Below are 23,571 nucleotides of genomic sequence, written 5' to 3'. Positions count from 1 at the left end.
GTTACCTCTTGACCACATAAATCACTTATAAATTAAAGCAATACACTGATTTTTCTGTTAGTGTTATTTAATGTAAATAAACATTTCTTTGCACGGGAAAAATTGGCAACAATTGCAGTTATGTATGTGTAATTTAACATTTTAAATTATGACTGATAATAGAAAAGTGTTTAACTATACTATTCATATTTGCAAATTCATAATCTTAAAAATCCCTATCAATTTGTGTTTTTCTAATATGTCAGCCATGTATTTCTAGCAACAGATGAGAAATAATGTAAATAACCCTAAAATGGAAATTTCAATTTACCTTCACATAATTTTATACAGAGGACACAGAAACTATATTATGGAAAACAGCAGTAGAGGTAGTCCTCAACTTACAACCATAATTGAGACCAAAATTTCTTTTGTTGAGACAGTTAAGTGAGTTTTGCCCCATTTTATGACCTTGCTTGCCACAGTTGTTAAGTGAATCATTGAAACAGTTAGTTAATTGAATCTGGGTTCCCCATTGCTTGTCAGAAAGTCACAAAAAATGATCACATGACCCCATCATAAATATGAGTCAGTTGCCAAGCATTTGAATCTTGATCATGTGACCATCATAAGTGCTGCAACCATCGTAAGTGTGAAAAGCGGTCCTCAGTCATTTTTTCAATACCGCTGTAACTTTGAACAGTCATTAAATGAACTGTTGTAAATCGAGGACTACCTGTAATTCCTATTGCCCTTATTCTGCCTAGTGTTTGCTATCAAAGTCCTAAAGTTATTTGTGCAGTGGTTATTCTTCCAATTTAAAGAACTGAGAACATGTGTTCTGCAAAGTCTGTGATTCAGATAAGCTAGGTAGGCAGGTAAGACCAATACCAGGGTCACTTATTAGTTGAAACAACCACTTGGTTCTGGAAATGGAAGCCAATGACCACCAGAGAATTACAACTTGATAGGCTGAGGACATTGGAGTCCAATGCCTGAAACTTTCTGTATGCTAAGTATTCAACATATAGTTTAAACACCAACAATTTTCCAAGGATCTTATGCTTGCCTGCACTACTTATCAATATATCGATTATGCTATATACCATATATAAAATGTAGGTTTATAATTTACAAATATAAATTTCTCATTTAAAAAAATATAATTCATTTGCAACCAAAGTAGCCATAAATAAAACTTTTTTATTCTTTGATGTAATTTACAAGCTACCAGGTATCATGTATTTTACACTGGTCACTTTAAAATTGATGGAGTCACAGAATAGTCCAGACCGAACAGAAAACTGTTCATGAAGTAAAAGATCTTAAGTTAAAAGTAAAATAATACTGTAACAGGTAAGTGGCAAAAAAGCAGGTTTGCCAAAATTAATCAGACTTGTAATGTTGCACAAATTCTGGCTGACTAGGAACTGAGTACCATGCGATTCTCAGTAATATTGCCTGCAGTTTGGCTAATTTCTGTACAATCCTCTTTCTTTTCTTACAGTTATTAAAATGAAAGAGTTAAAAACTATAGCAGCAACAAGCAAATCCTGTGACAGGAAGGCAAGGATTAAGAATAAAAAAACAGTTTATACAGTGTGCTTAAGGAAGGTCTTCCTTGTTTATCTTCCATCAGCTGGAGTTCGACTGAGTGACAACATGATTCGGGCAAAACGCTCACACAGTTCATTGGTGGAATAAGAAGGTAATTTTGGTGAGTCATTGAAGCCTTTAATTTCTGTAGAACAATCTAGCAATTTTGGCAGAAAATCCGTCAACTTTTCTTGTAAATTAGCTGTAAAGAAAAAATGTAGTTACATATAAATAGTTTTGGAACTTTTTTTCTCAATTATCAAAGGAGCAAGCAAAACATCTCATAAGATCTCTCTGTGATGATTGATTCTAGCTATAGTTTTAAAACTGCTTCCTGTGACTGCAAATCCATATAGGTATCTCTAAGATGAAAAGAATTGTTGCATTATAAAGAGCAAGATTAATAATAAGAACTATCTTTCCAGTGTCAGCTTATTCACTAAAGCTAATGGATTGTTCAATGGATCACCTCATGATAACTGATAGCAAGAAATTTTAAGAGTAAAACATGGTGTATGTCTAGGTGTTATCATACAGTTTGTATTGTTACCAAATGTAAATAATACAATACATTAAATTGAATAAGTATGTGTTTTGCTTTTTGGTCAACCTGACAGATTGTGCCTATCAATAGTAAAATATGTTAAGTTTTTCACAATGACAACCCAATTTCTCTCCCCATTTCCCATGCATTCTTTAAGGATATATTCAAATTACTCCTACCTGAATAAAAATTCAAGGTATTTTGCTTTGTATTGAAGTGATATGTGCAAATCCAGGAAAAACAATTTATTCGAATTATGTATATAATTACTATATACTGTATATCTAACAAGTTGTATCTAGAGGCAACTTACGCTCCATTTCTTGTCCAAGGTATGAACACCACCTGTTTCTCATATCTTCCACAGCAACAATATCCTTTTCCTCTGTTTCATCCACCAGCAATAAGGGTAGACAAGGGACGATAAGCTCATTCATAATTTCCAGGCCCTTATTTACCTGTTGATCATCTCCAGATTCAAACTGTGCAGCAGCGCACTCATTTAATTTCTTCATGAAATAAAAAAACAACCACAAAACCGTAAATATTTATACTACTTCCAGAGAAATCCAATTTTTAAAATAGACTTTTCTCCCCATGCAAAATGGTATAGAGGTAACTTCAGTATAAGTAATAACCCCATCATAACAAAGAATGCAATACAGTTCAAGTAACATGACAGCAAACTAAATTTAAAAAGCCTAGTCAGTTCAATTTTTTCATCTTAATAGCACGATCGGCATTAATTTTGATGCAATTATTTAAAGTGATTTTTGAACTGATTATGATTTTATTAAAAAAATAAAAATTATACCCTACTAGAATCATGGAAATCTCAAATATGAATTTTGCTTACCAGCAAACATTCTCTTCTGTAATGGGATATCAGTTCTTCATCATGCCCCCTATACAAACCATTTGCTGATAATTCTTTATTCTTGTGATATGCAGATATAAGATATAACAAAGCTTCTTTAAAACTAGAAAACAAATTAAAAATATTTTCAAATGCCATCAAGATCATTTTAATAATACTATATATACATTTGATGTATACCATCATCAATATTTAGGCATATACAAAACATTGGAATAAAACAATGATTGCTTAAATCTTTATATTGTAAAGAAAAAGTACAGTGGGGCCAATTTATGTGTGATTATCTATCTATCTATCTGTCTATCTATCCATCCATCCATCTATCCATCCAATGTATGAAAAGCTGATAATGTATAGAATGCTTAGGAAATATGTAGAATATGTGATGTTTTTAGGCAAAATGTCTTTATGAAATGTCTATTATGAAATGTCTGTGTTGTTTTAATATGCTATATACTTTTCCTAGGCATTGTATATAGTACCTATGCATTATGCAGAATGACAAGAACTATTCAGGCAAAGTATGAAAAGGGAGTCATGAAAAGGATTAGGGCTGGTAATGAAGGTGTTATCTATTCAGTCAAGTCCAACTCTTGGCAATTCTATGACCCAGATCACATTTTCCTGTCTTGCACTATGAAAAGTATCTTGCACTTGCAAAGTATGAAAAGAGAGTCGTGAAAAGGATTAGGTAATGAAGGTGTTATCTATTCAGTCAAGTCCAACTCTAGGCAATTCTATGACTCATATCACATTATCTGATCTTGCATTATTTGAGTTTTTCTAATCCTAACCTTAACCATAAGCCTTTATTAAAAACATGTATATGAAAATGAGACAAGAAATGTAAAATAAAGAACAGGACTTTTTTATGGAAGAGGGAGGGAGGGAGGGAGGGAGAGAGAGAGAGGGAGGGAGAGAGCAGTACCAACCTACTTATTGCAACAAGGAAGGCTAGAATGGCATTTTACAAGGAGTATTGTATATTTTGCTGGTTTGCCTTTTGGTATTTCATAGAATGCTTAGGAAACATGTGAAATATTAAGCGTTTCATACTCCGAAGTTCCATTTTTGGCATTCTATACATTTCCTAGGCATTCTTTAAAATGTCTAATTTTACACATTGATGGTAACATACAAAATTTCATTTATCTTCTTTGTCTCTCTGTGTCTCCTAGTACCAGCACCTGAAATTGTACTTGGAAAACAACCAGTGTATGCTCACAGAAACTGTATTGTATAAGGATACTTAAAAGTGTTTGAAACTTTCAAATTTTCATTATTTGTGCATGACTTAAATAGCTTTATTTTTTTTTCATCATTTTGCTATTTTTGTGAATAAAAACTGAACAATTTTTCTGCCATAGGCTTCTCTATCTTTTTACATATTAATTTATCTTTTGGTTTGTTTCTGTTCCAATATTTAAAACAATTTCTTTCACAACCATTTTCTGTTTTGTTAGAAACAAAAAAAATATAATTTTTAAAAAAATATAGCTTAGAAAAAGAAAAAAGAAAAAGAAAAAGGATTCATTGGGCATTGTTTATAGAAGAAATTAAAGTGCAAGTTCTGGTATAGTACTCACGTATATCGTTATCCTTCTTTAAAGGATAATTGATACACTGTCTACATTAGGAATCCTTCACCATTAAGATTAGTTGCAGTGGAGAAAAATCTGAATATTTTATACTATCTTATAAAGTTTCTAAATTTAATACAGTATTTAGATAGATAGATGATAGGTAGGTAGATAGATGATAGATAGATAGATAGATAGATAGATAGATAGATAGATAGATAGATATAGATAGATGATAGAATGAATTTTTTATTGGTCATGTAGGATTGTATACACAAGGAATTTGTCTTGGTGCATATGTTTTATAATTTATAATGTTTCAATATAATAATCTTTCCTTGGGAGTAGATAATAGCTTCAAATATATTGTATTAATTTAATTTAATAAGTTTTTGGATTCTCTTACTTCCTTTTTTGAAAAAGTTCCAATCCCACCATGAGATATATTGTTGTATCTCTGAAATTTTTGTACTCTTGGTGCCACCACTGCATAGAAATGACAAAAAGAGAAATAAATATTAAATTCACTAATTTCATTTACTTAAGGCAAATCTGAAAAAACTCTGCAGTCATTCACATCAATTTGTTGTTGTTAGTTGCGAAGTTGTGTCCGACCCATCGCGACCCCATGGATAACATTCCTCCAGGCATTCACATCAATAAGAAAAACCAAAAGTACAAGACACTTTACTGACTTGATTTTTTTTCCATTCCTTTTTAATTCCTGTTTTATGCATAAAGATGACTGCAAGGAAGTTTAAAATTAAGCCCAGGTAGTTCTAGCCACTAGTTTTATAAAAATGTCCAACAATTGGTTATAAAATAATTGTGGCTGTATTGAAGCTTTTGCCCGTTCTGTAGGTTAAAATACAATTTACAAAACAAGTTTCAAAGCAGAAGCCTAACCTCATAATCTTCCATGTTGACTTCATCTGGCTTTATCATTTGAAGTTTGGCTTGAGCCACTTTCATCACATTACGGCACCTTAGGAAGGAAAAGAAAACGAATTAATAAAGATCCTATTAGTCAGGCTTCAGAGCAACAAACATAAGAGTAACATTCCAGGCTTGGAATTGATAGCTTTGGTTTCAGATACATCTGCTATTCCCTACATTTATTTTACAATAAGATCAACCTATTGCAGTGGTGGTGCCATGGTTAGAATGAAGTATTACAGACTGACTGACTCTGCCCACTGCCAGGAGTTCGATCCTAACCAGCTCAAGGTTGATTCAGCTTTCCATCTTTCCAAGGTCAGTAAAATGGGGACCAAGATTGTTGGGAGCAATATGCTGACTCTGTAAACCAGTTAGAGAGTTATGTAAAGCACTATGAAGCGGTATATAAGTTTAAGTGCTATTGCTATTGCGAGCAAGGCTTTAGATCGAAAACTGCATTTTGGTGTGTGAGAGGGTCAGCTTGATTTCTACATCAGTACTAAGTTAAACATAATGAAGTGTCACAATGTGGGGCTACTGTTGCAGTATGACATTACAATTTTTCTTAAAACTTTTCAGTATTACTGAAAATGAAACAATAGTTCTTTCTGCCAAGGATGTATATGACTGTTTCATATATATTCCTGGGGTGTGGAAGGAATATTCAAATAAAATATATTAATAATACACTTTATTTCACTAACATTTGGCATAAATAAACATTAACTATATTCAAATTTGGTAATGGAATACAGTCTGGATCACTATGAATTAGAAAAAAATAACTATTTTTACAGATTTTTTTTTAAAAAAAGCTGATTCATTTACACTAGGGGTAGTCAACCTTTTTATACCTACTGCCCACTTTTGTATCTCTGTTAATAGTAAAATTTTCTAACTGCCCACAGGTTCCACAGTAATGCACCGTCTATCGTCCACGCATGCCTCTCGCGCATCGTGAATTGGGTTTGGGGGGAGGCGCCGGCTACCAGCTCTACTTGTCTGTTACAGCTGGGTGGTGTGAGATGCGCGAGCTATTCTGGGATGAGGCTCTTTTGTTTGCAGTCGCACTATAGCGCCATTTAGTTTCACTTACGTAATGTGAACTAAACTTATGTGCAGGCAATACAAATAGTATATTTTCAGAAATTTAAATTGTCATGGGGAATTTTATGAAAACCTAATGAAAATGTTTTTAAATAATGCGATGAAAATTTTTAAAAATGTCAATTAAATTTAAAAAAAAGGAAAGTGTTTCAGTATCAGACAAAACCTCTACTGCCCACCATGAAAGCCGGAACGCCCATTAGCGGGTGGTAGGGACCCAGTTAACTACCACTGATTTACACCAATGATACTTAAGGAATTTTATACTCCTTAAGAATCTTTGTTTAAAATTTTTTGATGCAAGCCTGCTTACAAAATTACCTTTCATCAAAGCTTAAATTGTGATCTGCAAACTGCTCCAACAACGTTCGCTCAATTATTTTCTTTGGGGCCTGATTCTGGATGAAGTATACAATTGCATGATGCAAACGATAATCACGCTCAGGTGGTGTGTCTTCTTGGGCCAGTTTGAGTAATCTTGCATATTCAAATTTTATTGCCTTAATACAAAATAAAATTGGATGTTATTGAAATGTCCATTTTCAAACCTAAAGATCTTATCTATTAAAATATATAGGTCCTAGGCATATTAAAATTATATATAAATGTTAAAAATAGCAGAAATTGAATTGTGTGATTGAACAACCCTTAAAATACAGGCTGCTAATTAGCATTTCTTTAGAAATAATGTTGGGTTGCAAATTTTGTTTTTGTGTTATTGTATAACAAAAATATATTTAAGTTAAATGTAAACTTTTTTATTTCTAAGTAGAATTGATTTTAAAAAAGAAGAAAGCATAGTATCAAAGCAATGTTTTATACTGCAGTGCATAGTCGAAACATTTAATCAAATTTAGTTCTATATTAGCACTGGACTGCATCCAAACAGTGTTCAATAGATACACATCTGCTAGAGTACAATTAACAAGTTACAATACATACAATCTTTATACACAAAGCATAGAAAAGAACTTAAGTGTTTTTAAAGAAATGAAAAAGAAACAGGATTCATAAGAATGTGCTATAATTGTTTTCTACACAGTCATATACAACAGTATTGTGTTTCTCCAAAAAGAAGGCCAAGTCTTAATTTCTTTTGACCCTTGAAAAAATGGCGTGGCCTTCTTTTTGGAGGGTTCTAATTATTGACTCACCTCATGGCGGTGGCACCTACAGCCCCACCCACAGGAGACCACTTCTTTTGCGGCTGCTTGCTGCCAATCGCACGCATTGCCCTGGCCTCCGTTTTGCCTTCAGATGCCTTCCGGCAGGCATCTGAAGGCAAAAAAGAGGCCAGGGCAATGCGTGCGACTGGCCGCAACCGCAGAACGCCGCAAGGCAGGTGTCTGGGTGTGCGAGGCAGACCCCCACCCCACCCCCACTCTAGCTTATTTTTTACCTGTGTGCCTCACCCCACCCACTGTACCCCAGGGAGGGCAGGGTCTTAATTAGAGCTAATTTTTGTGGGTGGGGCTTAATTTGATTGCATGCGCTTCTTTTCAAGTTGGGTCATCTTTTTGGAGAAACACGGTAGTACAATTAAAAATATGACACACAGACATAAAACAAAAACAACATAATATATCATTGAGTCAATATAATTTGAAATATGCATCTGGAATCTTATTTGTTTAGGAATGTAGCTCAGTTTCGTAACATAAATACTTATAATGAAAATAATGTGATAATTTCCATGCTATGCTATGTTTTAACTGAAAAGCAAGTGTATTTTTAAGTTATATGGTAGGCTAAAACAAGTTTATAAGTATACATATGATTCTGTTATGCATCCCTTTGTGCTGCTATGCAAATACCAAGGAATATCTTAATTATTTAGGTTTCACATTAAAACTGAACCAGGAAATGACCGTTAACAGTTTTGGAATTATGCAGGATATAATATATCCATTTATTATATTTTGAGTTAAATATACCCAGATTTTAGTAAAAAATAAACAAGTATATAATAATATAAAATACAAGTGTGAGAGAAAAGCTGTGAAATGCTTAAGAGATATAGCATTCATCTTTATATTACATAGTATCTTCTATAATGGAGTAGAAACAAGCAAATAAAGAACATTTCTTGCATTATGGGAATAAATCCATATCCCCCTGGCTCCAATCAGCTTTCATTTTCATTTACAAATGAAGCTTTTCTGAGGTCATAACTCTTAGGATGAGTAATCTTTCCTTTTATTAATTTCTTTAGCTATCTCTAATACAAATTTCTTTATTTAGGTTCCATAATTAGAACAAGAATATGAATTCTATACCATTACAGGAATGTTGAATTCAATAGTTATAAAAATACTACCAAGTACGGATGATGAAATTTCAACGAAACACATTTAAATGTAAACAAACTAAAAATTCAAAGAACAAATTAAAGTACAAAAACAGTCAGAAAAGGAAAAATTGAAAGTATTGATTGTACCTGAAAGAACCCTGCTTCTGGCCCACACCTGTCATATATATGCGTGGCTTTACCTATAGCCATTATAATACCTTGCATGTTCGGGGTCAGCATAACCTGTCATAGGAGATTCATATATGTATATATTGAGCAATGAAAAATATAAATTCAAGTCAGTATGTGCCTTCTCATACTTATGTCATATAGCAACTGCATGCACAAACTGCAGTGGCAAATTTTTAGATTTTGCTTCAGTGGTTTCAATATAATAGGTTATATCACTTTAATTAGCTGATCTAAATTTATGTCTGAACTAACCTCAAACATTTAAAAATGTATTTATCGTTTCATGCACATGCAAATGCTCTTCTAAAGGGAAGTAAATTTTACTACATATCAGGGAGCAGTGAGGCACACTGATTTTGTTACACCTGGAATTTAAATCTAGATTTCTCAAAAATAATATATAAAGAATTACCAAATGCCCAAGATATTCAAACTTTCTCCAACCTTCATAAAGTAAGATACAGAATGTAATGAGGGTTTGTGTGTGTGTATAAAATGTGCATAACAAATCATTTTCCTCCCTTTGGTATGTGTGGCTGGTTGGTATGTATTTCAGATGTGTAAACTATGTGTAAACCTTTCATTTTCCCCTTTCAAGGCTTCCAATGGGAAAACTAACTTAGTATTCCACAATCCAAAATATCATGGTTTATATTTTTTTAAGTTCTATTTCTGTAATTTTTTTTTATTCATTGCATTTTTCTCATTTTATTCCAGATGTTCAAAGTGACTTACCAGTCTATCTTCCTTTATTGAAATACCGTATGGACAACCCTCAGAAGGAAGCTCAGCTAAATGAGAGTAACTGGCCTAAAGGTACCCAGCCGAGAATGCATTTGAGGTGGATTACTCTACCAGTAATATATGAGCTTCAAGGTGAAGACCTATGAGTGGGAACTGAACTTGATTACCTCCATGATCAAACTGCTGTGTACCCTTTATGGACACCTGAACCCAAAAGCCTCATTTTCTTAAATATTTTTGGATATACTGTATATACTTAGTTTATAATTTGAGAGAGATCTTGCAAATTCCAGGAAAGAATAAAAACATTTGATGAGTCATCTTGTTTTGGGAATTAAGTAGAAGGGGAAAAACCCCACTATTTTAAAACAACATCAATAACAAGAATGATGTTGATGCTGATATCACTATCTTAAAGAATTTCGACTTATCAACAAAAAGGTTAAAAAGTTAATGATTTAAGATGATTTTAAATGGATAAAAGGACAGTCATTTTTAACTATATAGTCGCTAAAGCTGGTGTATACAGAAACTCCAATAGCGTGGGTAAAATTTTGGAGGATGGTAACATTACTTAACGAAGAGATCACTTTTTTGGTATATTCTATTGTGACTAGTGTATGACTTGGAAGACATGGCACTGGCCCTTCTTTTATACAATAACAGAGTATGATTCTTAAAGCGTAGGCTGATGTCTTAATTTTTGTATTAAAACTGGCTATGCACTTTTTAGCTTTAATGACTAAAGCTTTATCTTTGAATGTGTTATGTTTTTAATTTTTTATTGTTTCTATTCTTTATATATATAAAAAATATAGGTGAAAAATGTTTAGATAATAATAATGCTTAAGAATTTGTGGTTTGTAAATTTAAATGTTGTGAGGACACACCTTTTACCTGATTTATAGTATCACAAACACAATGTGCAAATTCTAAATTTATATATCTGGATGATCTAAGTTTAATTTTATATCATGCAAATAAATATGCCATTAGAAACAAAGCAGCAGCAGTTTCTGGTTTGGTCAATATCAATAAACAAACTGAATTTAAGTTTGTTAATCAGCAAAAGCTTAGTTAACTTCCATCATGTGCAAGCATGACAAAGGCTTATCAGGCACCTATGTACAGCACATGAAAGATGTAATAGTTTGTGACCAAGTTGAAGATGATACCTCATCATCATATCCCCCTTCCTCTGACTCAACCACGTAAGTCCCTATATCAGGAATCGTCACTTCTACAACTTTTTGATTTGGAGCTGTTCCAATTGGGTCATTATGAGAATTCTGTAGATTAAAAAAATAAATGAAAACAAAAATCAATTTGATAATAGATTTATCAAATTATCAGATAAACTGCAATTGCAGTGAGGATGTTATCAGTCTTACTCTATATTTATATGTATCCTTAATTTTTAATTATTTGTTTTTATCAGAGAGTTATAAATGTATAAAATATTTTTAAAAGGACACAATATCCAAAAGGACACAAAAAATTTTTGGGGAAAAGATTTAGCAAAAAGTAATTGACATATTTCATGTACATGGATTTTCAAGATGGATTAAATTTGTTGGATGTGGGTTTATCCCAGTTTTTGTGTTTTCTTCTTCAAAATGACAAGAAACCAATTAGAATTTATGTTATAGTTTTAACTTTATTAATTTTTGCTGTCAAGAGATATTGTTTTTTTTATATTTATTTATTTATTTATTTATTTTATTTATTTATTTGTCAAACACAACAATATATATAAGTATAAGCATGATATAACCATATGAATTGGATACAACCAAAGGGAACATTAGGATAGGAACGGTAGACACGCTGGTGCTCTTATGCACGCCCCTTACAGACCTCTTAGGAATGGGGTGAGGTCAACAGTAGATAGTCTTTGGTTAAAGCTTTGGGGATTATGGGAAGAGACCACAGAGTCAGATAGTGCATTCCAGGCATTAACAACTCTGTTTCTAAAGTCATATTTTCTACAATCAAGATTGGAGCGGTTCACTTTAAGTTTAAATCTATTGTGTGCTCGTGTATTGTTGCGATTGAAGCTGAAGTAGTTTCATTTTTTTCCTTTCAGAGTACTTATTTAAGAATGCATACTTTAAAATGAATATGCTTATAAATACAAATATGCCCATTTATCATTAATATACTGTATGTATGTAGTAACATATACTTCATATTCAGACTGAGTAACATAGCTTTGTCTCCCGCTTTCTTAATGTTTATGAAATAGAATCATTAATTGCTATTGTTCAGTCATTAAGTCATGTCCGATTCTTTGTGACATGGAGCATAGCATTAATCGTTAATAGGTAAACCCTAAATAAATGAATCTATATCATTAGTAAGAATAAACAGGCCTGCTTATTGTAAGCCATATGAATATGAACATGTTTTTAAATATACGAAGATCTCCAAGGTCCCTTCCAACTGTTATTCTGTTATGTTCCTGTTCATTTGTATTCTATTTATTACTTCATTTTGTAAACAGCTCTATTTCCAGATGATCTGAGCATACTTTGAATCAAAAACAAGAATAAAAACAAATTTAATATAGTCAAATAAAATTCCATGCTTATTTTCATGTATATTTAATTACCATTTCGGCATATAAGATGCACCTTGATTTTTGGGGAGGAAAATAGGGGAAAAAATTCTGTCTACCAGGTATTCATCTGGCTAATGTCCTTAGCCTGGTCAGCTCCAGCACATTACTTCACTGGTTTTGAGCACACGCACCTGGTTGGGGCTGAAATACAACTTCTAAAGCACAGCTGATCATTGGAGGGAGCAGCAATGAGAACAGCAGGCGAAGCGAGGAAGATCGCTTCACTCGCAAGCGCCTCGTTGAGGCTAAAAAAACAGCTTCAAAAGCACAGTTGATCATCGGAGGGAGCTCCAGTGACTAAAGCAGGCGAAGCTTGGAAGGGGTAAGAGAAGGCAGGAACTGTTCCGGGGAGCCATTTTGGGCATCACGCGTTGCGTTTTCAGCTTCCAAATGCATCGCGTTTTCGGGTGGCGATTGGCAACGATGTGCTTTGGTCATCCCTGCAGCCTAGATGGGCTCTCAAACGGAGCGTTTGGAGGCTGAAAACGCGACACAAGGTGCCCAAATTGTCTAAGCCATTGTCAGTGGCAATCTCTGCAGCAAGGAAGAGGATGCATGGAAACCGTGTATAAGACACACCCAAATTTTCAGCCTCTTTTGGGAGGGGAGTATGTCTTATACTTTGAAAAATACGGTAGTTTATAATTTATTTGAAAGTACATATTAGCTTTTGTTATGATACTGAATCTGGTTAAAGAATGTTACCCATATTTTCTTATTAACTTTTATCTGTCCCTATCTATAGTTCCTGAATACCTTCCCCTTCAGCACAACTTTCTCCAGTACTTCTTCCTTTAAAGCATAAGATTAGTTTTAAAATGAAGTAATCATTTTTACATTACTTTTAAATGTAAATTTCAAAAAACCTGGTACCTTGTCATTTAGACATTTATACCTATACATTGATATTAGTAAGAATATCAATCCAAGAACGTAACATTTTTCTGTTTCAACAGTTAGACATATAAGACTTCGACTTTAAGTGCATCAGCATCTGCAGAAAGGTCATATCAGTTCGTTTAGTCTTTTGTCTGGCTATATGTTCTAAAAGCAAGTTATGCTCAAATTCCATTTTTTGTGGTATTTTGGCTACTTAAGAAAAATAGCCAATTACAGAGGTGATTTTATACAGCATTTTTTCCATCTTATGAGAAAATAAATTTAATATTTCTTTTCACTCATGCAAGGCAATTGTATGGCCTTACTAATATGCTATATCAAAAAAACCTTTCTCTTTGTGCCAATTCAATGCCTCTCATCGGTGCTTTGGAAAAAAAAATACTAATGTGGCTCAGTGTTCTTGTGAAGAAACTGAGTCAGTGGCACATGTGCTTTTGTGCAGTCCTTCTTCTCTAACCTTGGCACAGTAGCCTCTCCTAATTAATTACTAATCCTGATGGCAAGATTCTTTTCTGTCAGCACAGTTACCTTGCAGCTGATCAACTGTAAAATTGTTTCTAGATGTAACATCCAAGGACATGATTTTATTATTTCTAGAAATGGTTATTTCTAAACTATATCTACTTGCCTGATCTTTTCTTTTGAAAATTAATTCACATAAATTATCACTATGCAGTAACAGATAGAAATATATTTTTTGTTGTAACATAATAAAATCATCACTTTTCTAGTTATTTTCCTGTGATCTTGAACAGTGGAAACAACTTAGTACTCACAGCCAAGTAATGCAACATAAGAGGGCTTTGTAATAAACACTGATCTCATACTTTTCCCAATTCTTTTGCCTATGTGCAAGGTCAAGAGATTTAAAACATTTGTTAAAAGCCTAATTCAAACCAATTTTCAATGTCATCTGACAAAAAGGCGCAGTTAGTTTACTTGTTAATAAGATACCAGCACCTAGTCTCATCAAGAAAATTTTGCGAAGAAAACAGTTTTTCCTTGGTACATGATAAAAGAAATCAAGAAATAAGTAAATTCAAAGCTTGCCATAATGTGACTTAATTAGCCAGTAAACAACTGTCTGAGGGGGCTGAAAAACAAATGCAAACTCTGCTACATACAGTGTACTAAAACAGAGCTAGTGGGATTGTTTTAATGCAAGCCAAAATTAAAAAATAAATATATTAAGGATCTCACCATGTGCATAATCGTTTCAGGATTCTTATCTTCTTGTTCAGTAAATGCTTTTGTGATTGCTCGTATAGAGTCTTCTTTCAGCTGTTTTGAGAAATCAGCTGTTGAAGGTTGTTCCAAATACTCTGGTTCTTCTCCATGATTTTGGGGGGACAAAAAGGCAAAGTCTATTATAAATATGTTAGCATGGTATTTATTTGGGACTTCATTTAGCTAACAGCAAAAAGAAATATGCTGGAACGTTCTATTTGAAGTATTAGCTGCTATTTGGCACAGGTAGAGATAAGGCAGTATATATATCAAGTATAGAAGGAGCACTCTTGTTCTTGGGCATTCATGGCACAGCAGGTTATGGTTGCTACTGTACCATGATATTTTTAATTATAACTTTGATAGAAGAAAAAAGCATTATAAAATTGCTTTCCTTACTAACCTTGGGCAGTAGATGACATAGGCACCCTGGCCATAGGGGATATTTTTTCTTGTTGAGCTTTCAAAGAAACCTGTGCATTCCAATCTTCTAACTCTTTTTCAAAACGTTTATTGTCTTCTTTAACAAAATCTCTTAAGTCAGGCGGTAATGTATCCAATCCAAAAATCATATGCCCAGTGTCCTTGTTAAATTCTTCTGTAAGAGATAAAGGTATAGCGTCATTCAGAATATCAAATCTTTATGAATTTTATCTGTAGGTGACAGTTCAGACTTTGTAAGTTAATGGGAGACTAAAGCTTTATTTAGTCTTTTTTTTAAAAAAAACCCTTGGTTATTATTTAATATTATTCTTTATTTTGTTCCAGCTATACAATGGTTTTCAGGTGGGTTAGTCAACTGTTGTGAGAAGGGTCAAACACCCTTCTTATTCATCACCATCAATGCTTTGAAAAGCTTTGGATGAACAATTTTTCAGCAAGAATTTTAGGCCAGAAATCAGTTGGTGTAGTTTCTAAAGTATATGTGGGTAACTCTACTTTAGAGAACTGTATGAAAAGGGATCGAAGAAAATAGAAGCAATGCAATAAACAGCACTTCCCCTGTCTTCCCCTATAGCTCACAATGTATCATAAATGTACATACCTGCTTTACAGGGTTGTTTTCAATGAAAACTCTCTTTTACAGTACCCAAATTGAATCACAACAAAAAATTTAGACCGTCGTGTTCAGATTAAACTATAGTTTCCTTGCCTCTCTAGGTCTCAAGCAATATTAAGTATTAAATTGTGATTTGTTTAATAATATGAATACTGTAATATATTAAATTATTCACATATAGGGAGCAACATATTATATATTACCTTGTATAAAAAGTGGTTCTTTATCATTGATATACATTAAACAATAAGCACTTGCATTCCTATAACCACCAAATGAATCACGCTCAAGCTCTTCCCAAGTAGATTTTGTCACAGAAATATCATTGTACTTCATCCACCTCTGTTGATAACTGTCAAAAATATATGCCCAATAATGTCCTGCATTAGCCTGGCCTTCATGAACTAACACCGCATGTAACCGATAAGGAACCTAAATCAAATAAAATCAAGATACCATGGATCAGCAACTCTGTCATAATAAAAATACAAGAATGTTTTTGTTTTCCTGCTCATGCAAAGCTGTGCAACTATATTCTGGCAATAATAGTGATGTTTCTACTGCAGATTTTCCAGGTAAATTTTTTTATGCACTGCATAACAGAGCATTGCATATCCCTTTGAACTTATATACTGATTATGAATGGCTGAAACAGGCAATATAAAACACATATCTGATAAAAAAATGTCCCGTGCATTTTATTTCACTCATCAATACCTGAAGGATTTCACAAGTATTGACCACTATTATGTTTAAACAGGGTATTAATATCTAGTTTGTTTATGTTTCAGTTTGAAACTGCATAAGAATTTAGCAGACTGCCTATAAGCGATATGATTCTTGGAGAATAAATGATACATTCTGTACTTTTGCTGGTAACTAGATTTACTATTTTATATCCACACAAATTTAAATTCAAGTTATGAATGGGAGAACTAAAATAAATTACATGATTGCTACACAAATTGAAACTGAGAATCATTCCTATCTCCAGAAAAATGGAACTGGAAAGTACATGATGAGGTCTTGTTTGTGCTGAAGAATCATATCTTAATCTCCAAAAAACAGGCATTTTACATTGTGTTAATAGTAATGTAAATGTATATGCATTTAGACTCTTAACATGTACAAAACGTACCACTAATAAATGTGTTATACAGAAAGAGTACTTACTTGCAACATTGATTTGTCAGAGTACATTAGCTCAATTGTTCTCTGTATTCTAGCTATGCTTTCTTGCAAATCTAAAGTAACAGAAGAAGAAACGTCATATTCTAAAATAATTACTGAGAATTATCTAAAACTGAATTTCTATAAATAAATCGTATCATAACATTGGCTTGTTCAGTATCAGTTAGCATGAAATATTATTTTATCACGTATCTTTAACCATCCATCCACTCACCCACCCTTCCATCCAATTTATAAAAGTACCATCCATTTATCCAGTGAACTCTGGGAGACGCTATATAAATTTACTTTTTATTCAAATACTGTTGTTTTTTATTACATCATCTAAATGTTGTTTCATTTTTAAAGTATATACTTATGTATTTTAAGGCAAACTCCAAATTTGTACCTCTAGTATCATTTTCCACCTCTTTTCTCCAACGGTGTAAACAGCCCTCTAGTACTGATAGCTCCTCTTCAGTTATGTGCCGTGGTGCTGGATGCATGGGTAGGTCTGGAGGAATCCGTGATTGTGTAAATGGCTTGTGTATAACTGATCGCTGTGCAGGTGCTGCGCTCTGTGTTTCTGTAGAAGGCCCCTGTTGTTCTGCTGTGCTACATTTGTTAAGAATACGAAAAATTCAGTGAAAGTAAACAGAAGCAATGTATTTTTCCAAATATTACTTAATATTATTAAAATTATTTTAGACTATATTATATGGACAGACAGAATTAAACCACCAATGTATTTAATATTTGTGTCAATTGTTCATATTTATATTTCCATGAGACCAAAAAACCAAGAACAGTTGCTATTATTTTTATTTAAAAAAAATTAAAATATGTTCCTGGGATTCCAGTCCCATCCTTCATTTTTCTCAAAATTTACTATTCCAGATTTTGAAATCCTTTCGATCCCAACTATAAAAATTATTAATTTTTACACATTAAGAAACTTAAATACACCTTTATTATCTTTAATTGTGAACAATTTTATTAAATGTTCTGTAATGTAATATCTTTTTTGTTGCAGTTTAAAAATATGGTATATAAGGACACTTTTTAAAGTATCGTGTAATTCGAATCCATTGGTGTTATCAACTGCTGTAAGGCTGCACATACCACAAAAAAGTTTTCAAAATCACTTTTATAAACAGGTAAGAAAACGTTCATATTACTTAAACATTTAGTACCTAATTAATTGATTCAAGAAATTTAAGAAATATTCAACACATCAGAGGCAGTTTTACCTTGGTATTGCATGTGTTGACAGAGGACCACTAGGAACAGCACTAGTACTAAGATCCTCAATAGGAGATGTGCATACTGGCTTACTTGATGCAAACTCCAATGCATACTGTAGGACATCTACCAATGGAAATCGTTTAGGACCGGAACCATAGCTTAAATATCTGCCAAAACATATCAAATCTTGTTAAGTATTAAAAGTATTCTGAACACAGTCATTTTATAAAGAGGATACATAACTGGAATTTTTAAAAATGGACAGTACAGGTCTACAAAAGAACACAAACAAGGTAGATGCCTTTCAGCCAAGTAAAATCTTTGACATAAGCAGCTGTCATTTAGTAGATTAAAAGATTATTTAATTGATACCACCTGGATTATTTTAATGCCAAGAAGCATCAATTAAAATTAGCCTAAACTCATGAGAAACAATACACACAAATAACTTTGGGCACTGAAAGCTACCTATAATATATGAAATACAAATTTTAAAAAGTCAGTAAACTAAATTCTATTATTATTTTCTATTGGAGAATATTCTGTTACCTTTCTAATCGCTGCTGCAATACTGTGAGGTATTCTTTCAGTCTCTTGATTTCATCTCGTTTTATTCGTGTAGTTTCTCTGTTTTTGTGCATATACCTATTAGAACAAAACAATTATGATTCATCTGCAGCATAGTTTAACAATGTGGGCACTTGGTACTTCTGCTTACCTTTAGTGACATTGTTTAATTCTGAAATTTTGTGCTTAATTGAAATAGGTGAAGAAATTCAAGCCTGTTCTTTGTTTTTCAAATGTGACATTATATTTTCAATTGATCAATTTTTTTATAGATACATATATCAATAGATTACATGTTCAAAATTGAAATATATCTTAAATCATAAGGCAACTGTTTTTGATCCGCATTTTAAAGGTATGGCAAGGAAATGGCAAACTAGTAGAAAAATTTATGTTTATGTATTGTTTCACCTTTATCCAGATTCAAAGCTTTTATTTCCAGGTGTTGTGACTCCGGCCCCCGAGCCTGTCCTCATGGAGGAGGATGAATCTGAGAGTGATGGGAGGAGCTGCCAAGGCCTCCCTCTCCAGGACCCTCCTCTTTGGCACGGCCCCAGGTTCCAGCTGCAGGCCAGGAGGAGAAGCTGACAAGGCCTCCCTCTCCCGGACCCTCCTCCTCCCTGGCAACGCCTCAGGCTCCAGCTGCTGAGGATCAATCTTGGATTGACCCGACGCAGCGACAAAAAGATAAGCGTGCACAGCAAAGGAAGAGGTGTGGCAGGCTCAGAGATTGCTGAGTCACTGAGCCACACCCCACAGTTTGGTGGAGTTGCCATCTGGCCCTTGTGATGGACAAAAGCTACCAAGTGCAAACTGCAGATCGGTCGTTTGGGAGTTAAAGGCCTGGACTGTGCAAAGGCTTTTTTCTGTGAGCTCTTGGCAAAAAATCTTGGACACGTGGGCTTCTGTCTCCATAAGAGATAAAGAACTCGGAACTTGGCAGGCCTTTGCACTGTAGCTGCCAAGGCTTTCATTCACTACCGAAAATCAGGTCTGTTGCAAATATAAAGGACTGTGGGACACGTGTCTCTGCATCTTCTCTGTGAAGTGGGGAGGGGGACAGAACACCAGGGTTATCTCCAATATTTTGTATATAGACTGATTAACAATATAATGCTGGATAATGGGGCTCCTTAAATCAGATGGCAATCAACATACTGCTGAGGAAGAGCTAATCATGTTTATGGGATAGATTTAAAGCTTTCAGAATGTTGCCATATAGGAAAAGAAAACCAAAAGCTGCAAACAGAAACATGGAAGCATGAAAACGGGAAAGTACAGCAGAAAGGTGAAATGAAACAACTATAAATTGATGTCTTAGGCAACAGTGAAATGAAATGGACTGATCAGATGTTTCAATCTTTCAGTTTGAAAGACTATTTCACACTATTTATTACTAAGGATTTAAAAAAACAACAAAGGAATATGCTGCTTTTATAGTTAGAAAGTGTATAGCAGCTTCCATGTTTCTGTTTGCAGCTTTTGGTTTTCTTTTCCTATATGGCAACATTCTGAAAGTATGTTTGTACTTTCAGATTGTATTGATTACAATACAATCGATGATTAAATACCAATTGGGTTCTGTGGACAATCCTTTAATGTGATGGTCATTCCAGTTTATACTCCAATCACAGATGCAGAAGAAGCAGAGAGGTGTTCTGACCAAGTTCATTTTGAAATCAGGAGACAATGCAAGCAATATATGTTGCTTGTGACTGAAGACTGAAGTGCCAAAATTGGAAACATTAAAAGGAGAATAGAATAGAATAGAATAGAATAGAATAGAATAGAATAGAATAGAATAGAATAGAATAGAATAGAACGGTAAGCAGGAGAACCTATACCAATTTAGATAAGTGACTGTCTAGGCTCTTCTTAAAAACATAAATGTAGTTGGATTGTATGACTTATGAAATTGAAATGAAGCTGATGAACAAGTTATCAATTTCTGTCACTCCAATAATTTCTTCAGTTCATACTATCTTAAAACATCCAACTGAAGGGCTCAGTTACAGTATCAAAGACATGGCCAGGTGCTGGCTATGGAACAGATCACGAATTATTAAAGTTTCAAGCTAAGCTAAAGAAAAAGAAATCCAGACTATTTCCACAATAGGAACCTGAACATATAACCGCCATTGTCAAAGAAAACATTGGGATCACTTCAAAGTCCTGAACCTCACTGATAATGAACCAGAAGAATTATGGGATGAACTGTTACTGAAGTCGTATTTTCTGCAATCGAGTTTGGAGCAGTTCACATTAAGTTTAAATCTATGTGTGCTTGTGTATTGTTGTGATTGAAGCTGAAGTAGTCTTCGACAGGAAGGACATTGTAGCAGATGATTTTATGAGTTATACTCAGGCCATGCCGAAGGCGGCATAGTTCTAAATTTTCTAAATCCAGAATTTCAAGTCTGGTGGCATAAAGTATTTTGCTGTGATCAGAGGAGTGGAGAACTCTTCTTGTAAAATATTTCTGGACACACTCAATTGTATTAATGTCCGAAATGAGTGTGGGTTCCAGACAGGTGAGCTGTATTTGAGAATTGGTCTAGCAAATGTTCTGGTTAGTAGTATCTTTCTGGAGAAGAAGCTACTCAAGATTAAGTTTACAACTCTTAAAGCCTTTTTGGTGATGTAGTTGCAGTGGGCTTTGGCACTTAGATTGTTTGATACGAAAACTCCAAGGTCTTTGACGGGGTGAGGGTTATCTACAAGGTAATGTCCATCAAGCTTGTATTTGGTGTTCTGATTCTTTTTTCCAATGTGTAAGACAGAGCATTTGCTGGTTGAGATTTGGAGTTGCCAAATTTTTGACCATTCTGACACAAAGTCAGGGTCTTTTTGAAGGGTAGCCACATTGTTGGTAGCGTTGAATAGTTTAATATCATCGGCGAAGACAACACAATTACTTACAATATGGTCACAGAGGTCATTAATGTATAATATGAAGAGTGTTGGTCCTAGAACGCTACCTTGGGGGACACCGCTATTGACAGGAGCGGGATTTGATAGGGCACTGCCTATTTTGGCCACTTGTTGTCTGTTTGACAGGAACGCTGTTATCCAATTATGGAGGGGTCCAGAGCCGTAGGATTTTAGTTTTAGAAGAAGTTTGTCATGTACCACTGATTCAAAAGCTTTACAGAAGTCTATGTAAATTGCATCTATTGCTTTGCCCTGATCAAGATTTGTAGTCCATATGTTTTTGCAGTGAAGAAGTTGTAAATTCAGGATAATTTTTTTCTGAAACCAAATTGTTTATTAGAGAGTAGGTTGTTTGTTTCAAGGTGGAGGGTGATGGATGATAGATTCCATTACTTTGCAGGTGACGCAGCATAAAGAGATTGGTCTGTAATTTTCAACTAGGCTGGGGTCTTAAGTAATTAAACTTAAGTAATTAAAAATGAATGTGACACAACAATGCCAAGAATGAAGAAAGAGAAGAAAACAAGCTGAATATCAGAACAGCAGAAATTGTCAACAAGACAGAAATCTCGAAAAGGAACTCAGAAAGTAAGTATTTCAGAAGACTGTTAGAAAAGACAAGAAGCATCAATATAGATACTGAAGAGAAAAACACGCAAGGAAAAACAAGGAATGCCTTTCAAATTTAATAAATAAATATCTCTGAACTCAGAAGTTCCAACCTCAAACAGATATTCTAAAGGATGCCAATGGACAGATAATACTCTATTGGAAGAGATCAATCTACATTCCAATACCAAAAAAAGAAGACTGAATAGAGTATGCAAATTATTGCATAATATGCTTAATTTCACATGCTAATAAAATAATTGTTAGGATTATCCAATATAGATTAGAGCCCTACATGAAAGAGAGATACCAGATGTTCAACCTCTAATTTTTGTCATAAGAATAAATGGGGATGAAAAACAAATGGAAAATATATTTTATCACAATACTATATTAAATTGTAATAACTAAAAGAACTGGTTATTAGATTATTATTCTCTGAATATCATATCCCAAATTATATTACCCTGCTATCAAGTTCTATAATGAGCCGTACCTGTCCAGGTATAAAACCGGAGGGAATTCTAATTTGTTGTGTATCTTTTCTGGCCTTCCCAAAGCTTGATTGAATTCAAATCTTGAGAGCTCAAAGGTCAAGACCGGAGGCAGCTCAGTAAACCAGTGCTAGCAGAAAACAGAAGAAAAAAATGTATTTTAATCACATCATTTTTTAAAAAAATTAACTGTCACTTAGAACTTATTTCTATATTCTAAGAAAAAACATATTTTGCAACATAGATTGATACAATCGAGTCTTACCCAACTTGGTGCCCTTAGATGTGCTGGACTACAACTGTCATACTCAACAATATATTCAAGCTATCCATGGTACTGGAAGATTTTTTAAAAGTGGGGGAAATGATATATATGCTTTCAAATAATGCTTCTACTGTTAACAAGATCCAGATCTTAATAAAAATGGCAGTCAATTAAATATATGTTTGAACAATGTTATTCAGGAAATTCATACAAAGTATGTAGAAACTACAACTACATTAAAGATTGATCTGTTACCATACATTGTTTACCTTCCATAATGTTCTGAAACTAAAACCTGTTTTTAGGTTTCCAGCTACTAAACTTTCATGTTAAATATTATCACGACTATACAAACATAGTGTGGTATCAGTACCTACATTAATATTTTTATTTATCAAATTGGTTTTTTAAAAAAAGACTGTACCTTGTCTAAGGTAATAATTGGTATTTCTGCAGCAATCTATTTTTATATCATGATCAACAAATATGTTTGTTTATATTGATAGTTCTGTAAATTGATACTATGCAATCTGACATGTTCAAAGTTAAAAATTGATTAAAGTGCTACAATAACACGTTAAAATTGGAAACAGCACTCCATATTTTTTTCTTTTTTAGACATATATTTAATC

The 23,571-nt window shown here is 33.6% G+C and overlaps 1 protein-coding gene across 7 annotated transcripts in view; it reads right to left on the bottom strand.

Annotated features, from left to right (window-relative positions):
• Positions 1-1,162: 1,162 nt before the first annotated feature.
• Positions 1,163-23,571, bottom strand: part of USP25 (ubiquitin specific peptidase 25) — a 69,203-nt gene continuing 46,794 nt past the window's right edge. For 2 of the 7 annotated variants that reach the window (XM_058184884.1, XM_058184891.1), the window contains 16 exons: positions 22,677-22,804; positions 18,623-18,718; positions 18,079-18,240; positions 17,238-17,443; positions 16,832-16,902; positions 15,862-16,090; positions 15,002-15,196; positions 14,572-14,702; positions 11,027-11,140; positions 9,063-9,158; positions 6,947-7,125; positions 5,486-5,564; positions 4,986-5,065; positions 2,976-3,099; positions 2,433-2,628; positions 1,163-1,777 (listed from right to left, as the gene is read on the bottom strand). In XM_058184884.1, the coding sequence (XP_058040867.1) occupies positions 1,605-1,777; positions 2,433-2,628; positions 2,976-3,099; positions 4,986-5,065; positions 5,486-5,564; positions 6,947-7,125; positions 9,063-9,158; positions 11,027-11,140; positions 14,572-14,702; positions 15,002-15,196; positions 15,862-16,090; positions 16,832-16,902; positions 17,238-17,443; positions 18,079-18,240; positions 18,623-18,718; positions 22,677-22,804 (2,259 nt within the window). In that variant the 3' untranslated portion in view covers positions 1,163-1,604. The remainder of the gene's footprint in view (positions 1,778-2,432; positions 2,629-2,975; positions 3,100-4,985; positions 5,066-5,485; positions 5,565-6,946; positions 7,126-9,062; positions 9,159-11,026; positions 11,141-14,571; positions 14,703-15,001; positions 15,197-15,861; positions 16,091-16,831; positions 16,903-17,237; positions 17,444-18,078; positions 18,241-18,622; positions 18,719-22,676; positions 22,805-23,571) is intronic. The other 5 variants (XM_058184885.1, XM_058184887.1, XM_058184888.1 and 2 more) reach the window with 5 other exon arrangements.

This window comes from Ahaetulla prasina, chromosome 5 (assembly GCF_028640845.1).
Source record: "Ahaetulla prasina isolate Xishuangbanna chromosome 5, ASM2864084v1, whole genome shotgun sequence".
NCBI lineage: Eukaryota > Metazoa > Chordata > Lepidosauria > Squamata > Colubridae > Ahaetulla > Ahaetulla prasina.
The sequence above is the reverse complement of the archived record's forward strand: the minus strand, read 5'-3'. Positions and strand labels throughout refer to the sequence as shown.